This window comes from Barbus barbus (assembly GCF_936440315.1).
Source record: "Barbus barbus genome assembly, chromosome: 23".
NCBI classification, from domain to species: Eukaryota; Metazoa; Chordata; class Actinopteri; order Cypriniformes; family Cyprinidae; genus Barbus; species Barbus barbus.
This window is the reverse complement of record NC_136751.1, coordinates 23,740,423-23,752,697: the sequence shown is the minus strand read 5'-3', so window position 1 is coordinate 23,752,697 and position 12,275 is coordinate 23,740,423. Positions and strand designations below refer to the sequence as shown.

Below are 12,275 nucleotides of genomic sequence, written 5' to 3'. Positions count from 1 at the left end.
AACCTTATGTAATTACTAAAACTGAAATAAAAATGACTAAAAACTACATAGATGTATTTAGGGAAAAAACTTAAGAAAAACGCAACAAACGGCACAAAAAGTGGTGATTTTAAAACCTAGAAACCAAATATCCTATAAAGTACTATATATTTTGTGACAACTGTTAAGTTCAGGAAATTGCACATCAGATATCTCTTACCCGATATCTGTTTTTCCAGTAATATCCACTTCTTCTCACAAATTCTTTATATTTTTCTCCACCCCCTTGTTTTAAAACAAATGTCCTTTGAATTTGGAAGATACAGCTTTCCAAATATTTGTCGGGAGGCCTGTGGCATAACAAATATGGATTACTTTAAACCAATTCACAGGTAACCTTCATGAAGACAGTTTGAGGATTTGGTTTTCTCTTCTGTCGTCTGGACATGCTTGCTTTTCATCATAGGAAATAAGAAAGCTTGATTATGCCACATGATGTGATTTTTCTCAAGACTGGTTTGGAGAACAGCTACTAGACGTCATTTCTCAGTTTGCTTTGGGCACCGAAACTGGAAGGTAAATGCGTCTGAATAGCCTATATGTCACATGAATGATCTGACTTTTAGCAGTAATTGTTTTGATAAACATAACATAGTGAAAAGCAACCAGATGCAAAAAGCTCTGCTTCTTTACTCGGTGTGTGTCAGATGCAGTGATGATGGGCTGCAATGAGCGGCATGAGCTGATAGAGGATGAGAGGAGATGGGTTATTGAGCATCTGCAGACGGGGACGGAAATGATGGTGTATCAGCAGAGGGTTGAGAGACTCACAGTTCGGGTCATTATAGAGAGCATGCAAGTGGCCTTGATGCACTCCGATGACAGGATAGTCAGAGTGTGTAAGTTGCTTCCTTGAAAAGAGACTTGAATCAAACAAAGGAATGAATGCTTTTTAAAAAAGCAGTGTTGCTATTTTACACTAATGTCTAAGAAAGTGTTTTGGTTTCTAGTTATGCACTAATTCTGGCCTCAATTTTCAGAATTGCTTAGGCCGTATGCAAGCATGGAAATTTATTCTAAGGAATACTAGTGATATACTGTAGTGTATTGCATTTTACTATATGTGTGTTTATGTATTCGCAGTGGACATTTTTGAGTTCAAGGAGGTTCAGCAGTGGGAATAATTCAAGGATTTCCAAGGATTTAATGAGAGCAGGGGGAATAGATTTCGAAGAATCTTTTGCCAATCTGAAAAAGAGCTTCAGCAAGACAGCAAAACCTGTTTCACCATCTTCTATGGATCTGAGTTCATTTTAAAATCGCTGAGCCTAAAAGGTAACACATTTTAGGTTCACGATAAGACGACAAGACATTTATTTAGTAGCATAAACAACTGTGATAGCTATACTAGCATCCAACGGTTTGGGGGCAGTACGATTTATTTAGGCCTATTTAAAATAAATAAATAAAAATTAAAAAATTAAGCAGGGATGCGTGAAATTGATCTAAAATAACAGTAAATGCATTTATAATATTACAAAATATTTATATTCAAAATAAATGTAGCTCTTTTGAACTTTTCATTCATTAAATAATCCTAAAAAATGGTTTACACATAAAAAAAATATTAAGCAGCATGAATAAGATGAATAAGAAATAAGATGAATAAGAAATGAGCACCAAATCAGCATATTATAATGTTTCCTGAAGGATCATGTGACACTGAAGCCTGGAGTAATGGCTGCTGAAAATTCAGCTTTCCCATCACAGGAATAATACATTTAAAATATATGAAAATTGGAACAGTTATTTAAATTGTAATATTTCTCTTTACTGTTTTTAATTGAACAGTTGCAGCAGCCTTGGTAAGCATAAGAATACTTATTTCATAAATATTCAAAACTCTTACTGACCCCAAACTTTTAAACAGTAGTGTGTAACAGTACTGGTCCAAGTTTATGCTACAGCATATCCATACTAATGAAGCTGTTTTTTGTTTTGTTTTTGGTTGACTGGTTAAGCTAGCAAAAAAGGGACAGCAGTACAGTATCATCACCAACATCTAAAACATAACTTGTGCTGGTAAACAGCTATGCTAGCAATAGCACACTTACCGGAATGGTACCCTGAGGTTACATGTCCCACTGTGGTGGACAATCATGACAGTCTCACCACTTCATTTTAACAGTTGATAGAGTTTGATTGATTCAGTTTGATAGTACTGTTTTGCTTATTCTGTGGTAGCATTTGTTGTTCCACAGCTAATTCAGTGGAGGATGCAGAAAAATGGCTGACAGGACTGGAGTTACTCAGACAGGAAACATTGGCGGCTCACACACCAGACATTATAGAGAGGTACACACACACACACACACACACACACACACACACAGATAGTGTACTTTGTTTATCCATAAACCATAACACAAATCATGTGTTTGTTTTTCCCTCTACTGTAGTTGGCTGAGGAAGCAGATGACCAAACAAAGAAAAACAGGTTCTCCTCTTTCTCTTTCACCTTCTTCTCAAACAGTCTCATTTTAATTTAATTTAATTTAATTTCTGTCTCACTTCATTACTGCTCCTTTTCTGTCTCTCAAAGCATCACCCTGAAGGAGCTCAAGTCTCTTTTACCACAGATGAACTTCACTGTACCAGGTGGACGCTTTCTGGAGGACAGATTTGTGGTACTGTACACTGTACTCAATAAAGAGTATTTTTTGATTTTTTAAAACTCATTTAACACAAGTGCATTTTCAGGAGGTGGGAGCAAATGATTATTCCCTGGACTTTCAGCAGTTTTACAAATTCTACAATCTTTTGATATTTGAAAACCAGAAGATGGTGAGTGTGCAATTTATTTATACATGTATTTATTTGAATGTTTCATTATATTTATGTGTTATTTGAGTATCAGTTCCATTATTAATGTTATTTATAGTATTGCATAGAACATTTACTTAAGCATGCTAAAAAATATTGAAAATTATTTTATCATTATTATTTTTAGTTAAGAGATTAGCTAGAAGAGATTGAAAAGGGGCCTGCAGCTTTCACAATAAGGTAAAAATAATCTCTTTTTTGGGTTCAATTCAGTTTCGAAGCAGCCATATTATTAGAATTTTACTAAAGTTATTTATTTATTTTATTTTGTTTTTTAAAATAAGTGTACTATGAAAACTATATTTGTTTTTTGTATGTATTTCTCTGCAGTAATGCTGATAGTCCTGAATCTTCTGTAGTTCCCCTCTATGATTTTCAAAACTTTCTTTTATATGGACAAAAGGTAAGACCAATGTCTTCCTTGTTATCTTATCTTTTATCATCTGTCCATCTTTCCAACTGTTCAAAAGTTTGGGATCTGTACAATTTTTAAATGTGTTTGAATGAAGAATCTTATGTTCACCCATGCTGCATGTATTTGCTGTAAGTCATTCTAACATGCTGATTTGCTGCTCAACATTTCTAATGAACATGAATGTTGAAAAGCAATATTTAATTCGAAAATGAACTGTACATTTGTTTTCTGTCTGTAGGACGCCTGGGCCAAAAATTTTAACCAGCTTCAGGAGCTCATGACCAGTTTCATCAATGACACCATGAGGAAGACCAACGATCCGACACTTACTGTTGGAGAAGTACAAGTTACAGAGATCTATTTAGTTTGATGTCAACATGTGAAATAAATCTATAAAACAGAAAATCAGTGCAAATGTTATGTTTCTGTCTTTCTAGTTCCTCAGTTTTCTCTTCTCCAAAGAGAACTCGATTTGGGATGAGAAGTTCTCAGAGATTTGCCCACTGGACATGAACAATCCTCTGTCTCACTACTGGATCAACTCTTCTCACAACACGTCAGTGCTGCAGTTCTTCATGCTCATGACACACATACAGCAGCTCCTCCTCTTCATGATCAACTTCCTGTGTTACTTTTTTTCCACAGATATTTGACTGGAGATCAACTGCGCAGTGATTCATCAACAGAATCTTACGTGCGCTGCCTGAGGCTGGGCTGCCGCTGTGTTGAGTGTCAGTGACTTTTATATTGTGCGGTTATGATTCATATTACTCGATATCGGGCCCTATGTTATTATGTATTCTTTTTTGTGTAATGCAGTGGACTGCTGAAATGGTCCAGAAGAACCTGTCATATACCATGGACGAACCATGACCTCTAAGATTAAGTTTAAAGATGTGGTGAAGGCCATCAATGATCATGCTTTTATAACATCTGAGTTAATCATCAACAACACACACATTCAGTTATCATTGTGCAACATAAATTTGGCATTCAACAATCTTATTTGTATCTCTATTGGCAGGTTTCCTGTGGTGCTGTCCATAGAACAACACTGTGACATCAAGCAACAGAAAATGATGGCTCAGATCTTACGAGATGTTTTCAGAGACAAGCTCCTGACCGAACCGCTGGAACCAGAAGCAGAAGATCTACTCTCACCAAACCAGCTGAAGGGCAAGATTATCATCAAGGTGGGAAAAAACTATTTTGTTTGAACCAAATTTAGTAGGAAAAACTGCAGAGATTCTCCAATTGCTTCAGTCTCTAATGTAATGACTTATGACAATTTTAGTGTTTTGTCACAGTGTATGATTTCCTTTTTATTCTCTTCAACAGCACCAGAAAATAAAAGAGACTGATCAAATAGTTAAGGAATCCACAAAACACACCTTCCACAAGTAGAGTTTAAAATGAAAGCAGCTGTTTATCTCACTCACATAACCAACCACCAATATCATATGCTAATTAAGTCCATTAAGTAATACATTGGCTTTGTTTAGACTACATGTAGTTCTGACTTGCTTTTTAAATTCAATATATATGAAAATGAAGTTGCAATTTTTTAAGTAATGATCACACTGTTTTTGTGTAAACACTGAAGCACGTTGCATTTGTATGTGGGTAAGAATGAAAAATAAAGATGTATATGATTTAAAGGAATCGTTCACCCAAAAATGAAAAGTTGCTGAAAATATACTCATCCTGAGGCCATCAAAGATTTGATGAGTTTATTTCTAAAACAAATTTAGAGAAATAACATTACATCACATACTCACCAATAGATCCTCTGCAGTGAATGGGTGCCGTCAGAATGAAAGTCCGAACAGCTGCTAAAAACATCACAATAATCCACAAGTAATCGACTACAGTCCATCAATTAACTACTTGTCAAGCAAAAAGCTGTGTGTTTATAAGAAACAAATCTATCATTAAAGCATTTTAACTTTAATGATAGATTTTTATGATTATATATATGGACTTCCGACTTCATGCATTCAAAATATATATGTATATATTTTTTAATGTGACCCTGGACCACATAACCAGTCTTAAGTCGCTGGGGTATATTTGTAGGAATAGCCAAAAATACACTGTAGGCCTATGGGTCAAAATTATAAAACATTTTTTTTGCCAAAAATCATCAGGATATTAAGTACAGATCATGTTCCATGAAGATATTTGGAAAATTTCTTAATGTAAATATATCAAAACTTCATTTTTGATTAGTAATATGCATTGCTAAGAACTTGAACAACTTTAAAGGTGATTTTCTCAGTATTTTGATTTTTTGCACCCTTTAGATTCCAGATGTTCAAATAGTTGTATCTCAGCCAAATATTGTCCAATCATAACAAACCATACATCAATGGGAAGCGTATTTATTCAGCTTTAAGATATATAAATCTCAGTTTATTTATAAAATGTATACTTAAGACTGGTTTTGTGGCCCAGGGTCACAACTATACTAAGAAAAATGTACATATATGTATATATAAACTGACTGATTTGAGCTCAGTGATTCTTTCAGGTTGCTAAAGACAATCCTTTAGGTGACCAGTGTAAAGGTGTGGTGGACATCTCAAAGTGTACAGTTGGTAAGATTGTTTTGACACCTGTGTGAATGTTTAGTACTCATGTAGCCTACACTATGATTAGAGGAACTGTGACATCCATATAAAATCTCACCAATACTCAGCAGGCACTGCAAGAAAGATTATTCTCACTATTTTCAATAATCAGTGCCCTATGAAAAAAAAACCTCTCAGTTTACAAAATATAAGACTTTAATACTCTCTTCCTTGTTGATTTTAATGGGTTCTCCTCAGCATGCAAAGCCAAACATGCCAGGCCCCTCACGGTGACCCTTTTGAATAGGGAGAATCTGAAGCTAACGGAGTTCACGTGTGAGATCGTGGAGCAGGTGGACGAATGGTACCAGGTGCTTCTGAACATCATCCAAAATGAGCAGAGTTTAGAGAAAGCGGTTTTTTTCTCTCTCTTTCATGCCACACTAACTTATATTCAATATGCGCTATTGTGCTTGATTATTAATAGTGTATCTATTTCTATGTTTGGTGACCAATAGTTCCTGTGAATATCTATGCACTGACTATATCTATATCTCCCTTACTTCTCGAAATAGAGAATAGCAGAAATGGAGTCCAAAACCAAAATAGCTGCTCAGATGTCAGATATGGTGGTATACTGCCAATCTATCAAGAAAAAGATTTTTGGTATGTAATTTACAGTAAGTGAAAAAAAAACTGTGGAACTAACTAAAATGAAAAGCAGCTGTACTTTATAATACACATCAACATTAAGCAAAACAATTTCAAGGCAATGTTCAAAAAACTGCGGATAACGTGGTTCCAAAAGAAGGGAATGAAACTGCCGTGGAGAAATCAGACTGCATTTTGGAGTATAACTGCAAAGCGTTGACCCGTGTGTATCCCTGCAGTGGGCGAGTTGATTCCTCGAACTTTGATCCTTGTCCTTCGTGGAAACTAAGCTGCCAAATGGTGGCTCTCAACTTCCAAACTGCTGGTAAGTGAAAGAAGAGAAAAGAAAATTAATTATGTATAAAGGGTAGGCATAATAAGCAAGGCTTCTGCCTACTACTTTTTCGGTAAATATGTATTTTATTTATTTTGTGAAAATTTGTTTGTGAGGACCGGAATAAAATGATTATTGACTGATCGATTGACTGAAACTGAAACTGTTTAACTCTTGGGGAGTTGGAAATGAGCCAATTTCCAAAAAAAAGTGGAGTGTTCTTTTAAGCTCACCAAGGCTGCATTTATTTGATCAAAAATACGGTAAAAATAATATTGTGGAATATTATTATAATTTAAAATAACTGTTTTGATATATGTTAAAATATAATTTATTCCTGGGATGGCAAAAGCTGAATTTTCAGAAATCATTCATCTATCTTCAGTGTCACATGATCCTTCAGATATCATTCTAATATGCTCACTTGGTGCTCAAGAAACCTTTATCGAAGTTTAAAAGAACAGTTATGATGATTAATATGTTTGTTAAAACACATTTTAAGGATTATTTGATGAATGGGAAGTTAAAAAAACAGCATTTATTTAAAACAAATCTTTTGTAACATTATGAATGTCTTTACTGTCATTTTTGATGAATATGTGTACTTTTAATATTTAAAATCTAATCAAATGCAATATTACTGAGCCTCAACGGTAGTGTAAATTGCATTGCTGTGGTAGTACAACCTCAGTACTCTATGGGGCGATAGAGGGCTATCTTAAAATATTCTGTATGGAAGAAATAAATTGGTTAGTTTTAAATTAATTTTCAACAACTTTTCATTTTTGAGTCAACTATTCCTTTAATGATAACTATCCAAACAGAAAAGCACATTAAGTATAAATTCCCACGAGAGCTATCTTCAAATCCTTGTGCCATTGACCCACATGTGCTATCATTATTTACATAAGTTAGCTATAAACATCTTGACTAACTTTCTCAGCAAGCCTCTCTTAAAACTATTGCTCCACCACGACTGTACTTGACCTTAGAAGAAGAGTTTACAGTAAAGTCTGTTGTAGCGTCCATTCTGCATGATTGTTAAACTTCAGAACTGTTCTCCAATAAATGTGTCTAATAAATCTTAAACACAACTACGTCTCTCTTCAGATAAATTCTTGCAGCTGAACAGTGCTCTCTTCAGTCTGAATGGAGGCACGGGTTTTGTGCTTAAACCAGTGGATGCGAGATCCAACCAAGAAGAAACAAGTAGTTATTTTCTTGTTTAGTTAAATCTTGGGCACGAACTAAGAATTCATCCCTAGTTTTATTAAATTGTGTCCACACTGCTAATTCGTTCCTGTGTTATAATAAATTATAATAATATAATTATTATTCCAAGTTTTGATTTAATTAATGACTTAGTATGATGTTTCCACGATTTACTAAAACGAGGGAACAAAGCCGAGGGAAGAAATTCTTAATTAATGGCCACAATGCAACTAAAATTATAGCGAAGTGGCTACGATTGAATCAAAATGAGGGAACGAGTTCATAATTTGTGGCCACAGTAGATATATTTTTGTATGCATGTAATGTGCAGGGCTCTGAGATTTTAATATAATGTCTGCAAGACATGAAGGTAAAAAGTTTAGTGAGTGTTTTATTATTTATTTAAATCTGATATTTTTCATTCATTCATTATTAGCTTTTTATCAAACCACTAAGTTCCTGCAGTTCTCTCACAAACCTCAGAACTGGAACATTAGTTTTAGCTCCAAAAAAAAAAGTGCTTCTGTATTAAAATCCAAAAAGTTTTCTAAACTGTTGCATCTCTCTTCTGGTAATTTTTTATTTTGATTAGGGTATCGATCTGTTCCACTGAAGAACAGGTTTAGTGAAAACCTGGAGCTTTCATCTCTTCTGGTGCATGTACAGCAGCTGGAGGTGAGGAAAGACACAAACTAACATCTTTCTTTGATCGTCTTTACACAATCATTAACAACAGCCAGTACCAGCGTATGAAGAGATAGTTGACTATAGAAATCCATGGATTAACTGTATTTGCACCTTGGTTTCACTAAACACATTTTGCACTTGGAAGGGAGTTAATGTTCATTAACCTCGAGACTGCTGATATGAAAGCAGTAACACCACCAAAAACAAATAAGCCCAACTTTAAATATTATTTCCTCATTCCAGTCAGTAATGAAAAATCTTTGTTGACAAGTGTAAAGCCTTAACCACAAGGAACTTGCAGACGTGTCAATGTGAATATGGTGTAAAGGACGTGGTTTAGTCTTGGTCTTTTGGAAGATACAGTCCAGATTCTGGATCATTGTGGAAGTAAATTGTCAGGACTGCAAAGCAGTTACTGTGATACTGAATGAGATCTAAATAAACTGTATATGTATATATATATATATATATATATATATATATATATATATGAGTATTACATATAAATGTGTAGATGTGTTCACATGCTACTGATAAGGGAATTGTTTCATTGTTATCATTTCTCAAAATAACAATATCAAGCGTGCATATCAAAATGTGTCAAACCACTTTTGAAACAAATGACTAAACTAAAACACGTCAATAAAAAAAAGCTTTGAAAGCTTTCTATTTGAAACATATTCACAGACAGTTTATTTTGATTGAAACTCGTTCACATATTAGGCTTATTTTCCTGTTGAAGGTTGTGTTCTCATTACAACAGCCAAAGAGCAGCAGCAGCAGCAACCCAGCCGTAGATAGAAGCAGAAAAACACAGAATAAGGGCAGCAGTTCTATCTGTAAAAACTCCAGGAGTCATGGGAAATGTAGTTCATTCTGTATGTACACAACTGGGCCATGCAGACCCCACCCACATCAGATTAAGACTCAGTCTCAATTCAACATAGCAAAAAGCGCTTTTCAAGAATATGAAAAGAAAAAAAAAGCTGAAATTAATGAAACATTATAATATGTTGATAAGGAGACATTGGAAACACAAATAGCACAGTGAGTTCCACAGGATATTACAAATTAATCAGGAAACAGTTGAAGTACAAACTGGATTTCAACTTCAATAGATTAGCTATTGTCTCAAAGATATGGCGCTTTTTTATAATTTCGTAACAAAATGAAGGCCGAGGGAAACCCAGCCCCCTGAATCCTTCCCGCCACAGAGAAAAATGGTCTGCTTTTAGGACTGAAGACCATTACAATGTATCAGCTTGAGTTTCACCAGTGTACAGCATGGTACTGGTCTAGTCCACTTTAATAACACACTCTCAATATAATCCATCAGTTTACACTAACTGTGTCCATCTTTCACTTTTAGAAACACGTATTGATCCATATGGTAAGTGGTTGAAGGGGCTAGTGATTTGAACCTTTACATTAAATCTGTGTGTTCAAATTGCAAACATGCAAAAAGAGAAACAAAACAGGCAACGAAAATGGATTTAACTTATACAGTCGAAAAAAACCAAACAAACAAAAAGAACACAATAACAGTGCACTTGGTCTGGGGGCGGGAAAGGGAACAAAAATAGGTGACCATTTGCACACATCTAAAAACAAAGGCAATAAACAGTCTCCCAAAAACTTGAGAGAAAGAGAAACGGGAAATTATATACACTCATATGTACATTATACAGTATGCAACTATGCAAGATGGCAGAACATGAGTTGGTGCCATTATGGCACCCATTACTGAACACCCCCCTCTGGACGGCATCTATATCTGTGTGAAATCGAACGCACACACAAGAGCTGGAACTACCGAAAACTGCTACTTTCAAGCCCGGGGCAGCAACTCTCTCTGGATATAGTTTAACATGGGAGTAGAGACAGACACACCTTTGTAAACGCAAGAATAACTTGATTTAAGTTAAGACGGCAAATTGATTCTTTTATTTCTGACCGTTTTTCTTTGTTGTTTTTTTTTCTACAAGCTCGGTCTCGTTTCTCTACTAGTCAAGATATTGACTGTAACTAATTACAGTGGTCATAAACTATACGTTCGGAGAGACGTTGATCACAAACGCGAGAAAACTAAATATAAAAAGGTTAAACTGCATAACAAGCCTTAATGAACATAGCACAAATCTTGGCTCGATTTCGATATAAATATGCGGAACATTGTCAACCGTTGTGGCAGGACGCTCGTGGTGGACTCCTATCGACCACTAGAGGCGAAGTTTACAGAGAATAATAAAGCCTATTAATCCTTTTAAAAGTCCGTAATGTATCTATGTACAACTTAGCTGATGTTGCTAGGTGATGCAATCTTTACAGAAAATGTTTTAGGCACCATCTTGGTTCAGTATGCTTGACAAAAGTACTTCATAAAAGAAAAAAGGACCAGAAATGGGGCTCATAAATACAAAGTAGTCCCAGACTACTTCCTGGACGACGTTCTTTTAAATAGGGTGTGAAATTAAAATTACACTGTACAATGTGGCTAAAAAAAAAAGAAGAGAAAGGAAATGATGAACAGAAAAAAAATCCCCTGAAATCCCCAAAGCCCCTGAAATGTCTGCATAAAAAATGGGGATACGCCGATTTTCTTTACAAACACACACGTATATGAAAGCAGTGTATGGAAAAATATGCTTATTCAAGTTGATAAAAAATGATTTTCAGAGCGATAGAGATATAGAGATGAACGTGAACATTGTTAACAGACACATTTTACACCAGGAATCTATGTGAGGATGCAAAAACGATGGACTCTGAACCGAGAGGACCAAGCACACATGTAAAAAGACCAAAAAAAAAAAACACAGGAAGTGGAAGTTAGCTTTCCACACAGGAAGTGATATCAAAACTGTACTGGAATGTGGCTCTGAATATTCAGGCCTTCACCAGACGCTGGTACCACAGAGGAAATATATCCAGGTGGTCTGATGTCTTCTGGAGGGACGAAAAATGACGCCAGTTACGGGTTTAAAACGAGGGACATGGTTCCTCTGAGGGGTCAGGCGAGAACAAGAAAGGTTCCTGTGCTGTCTGATGTCACGGGACATTTCGATGCCGCTGCGAAGAGCGTCCTCGGATGAGACACTAGATGATTCTTGAGCGTTTATGATATTATCAGAAGGTCCTTGAATGATGTTCCTATAAATACAGTCCTCGTTTCTTGATTATGTTGTGTTGGGATGATGTGTCAGCGATTTCCTGTGTCTATCAATCTCCTTGAGCGTCGTGTTCACCACGCCTCCGTATAGCGAACGTCCACTTCCTTTAGATTGGGTAGTTTGGCCTGTGGAAAGGACCAGAGATAGAGAGGTTTAGATATTAAAATGTTTAATGTGTGACATGTTCCTGGTTCAACATCCTCTGTCGTTCCTGGAACAACATTCCTATCAGCCTTATGATTCCTCTCTGATTTCAGAGTCAAGGCTACGATTGATTGACTGAACCAGGAACATGTCCTGCTTGTGTAAATAACACTGTGCATATGGGCAATAAAAAAAACTGGCTGCATGATAAGAGTTAAAGGTGAAGTGTA

General features: G+C 35.7%; 1 protein-coding gene and 1 pseudogene across 2 annotated transcripts in view; one reads left to right on the top strand and one right to left on the bottom strand.

Moving 5' to 3' along the window:
- The first annotated feature begins 697 nt into the window (after nucleotides 1-697).
- On the top strand, nucleotides 698-11,823 carry LOC306843037 (1-phosphatidylinositol 4,5-bisphosphate phosphodiesterase gamma-2-like; annotated as a pseudogene). The gene is made up of 16 exons: nucleotides 698-878; nucleotides 2,241-2,334; nucleotides 2,582-2,671; nucleotides 3,193-3,265; nucleotides 3,516-3,617; nucleotides 3,715-3,833; nucleotides 3,923-4,008; nucleotides 4,097-4,214; nucleotides 4,302-4,470; nucleotides 5,808-5,874; nucleotides 6,106-6,263; nucleotides 6,441-6,513; nucleotides 6,602-6,823; nucleotides 7,943-8,041; nucleotides 11,449-11,522; nucleotides 11,622-11,823. The product of its transcript is annotated as a 1-phosphatidylinositol 4,5-bisphosphate phosphodiesterase gamma-2-like (transcript).
- LOC306843112 (C-Maf-inducing protein-like) overlaps nucleotides 9,400-12,275 on the bottom strand; it is a 38,310-nt gene continuing 35,434 nt past the window's right edge. Inside the window, exon 21 of the mRNA XM_079374387.1 lies at nucleotides 9,400-12,026. Within this exon, the coding sequence (XP_079230513.1) occupies nucleotides 11,973-12,026 (54 nt within the window). The 3' untranslated portion in view covers nucleotides 9,400-11,972. The remainder of the gene's footprint in view (nucleotides 12,027-12,275) is intronic.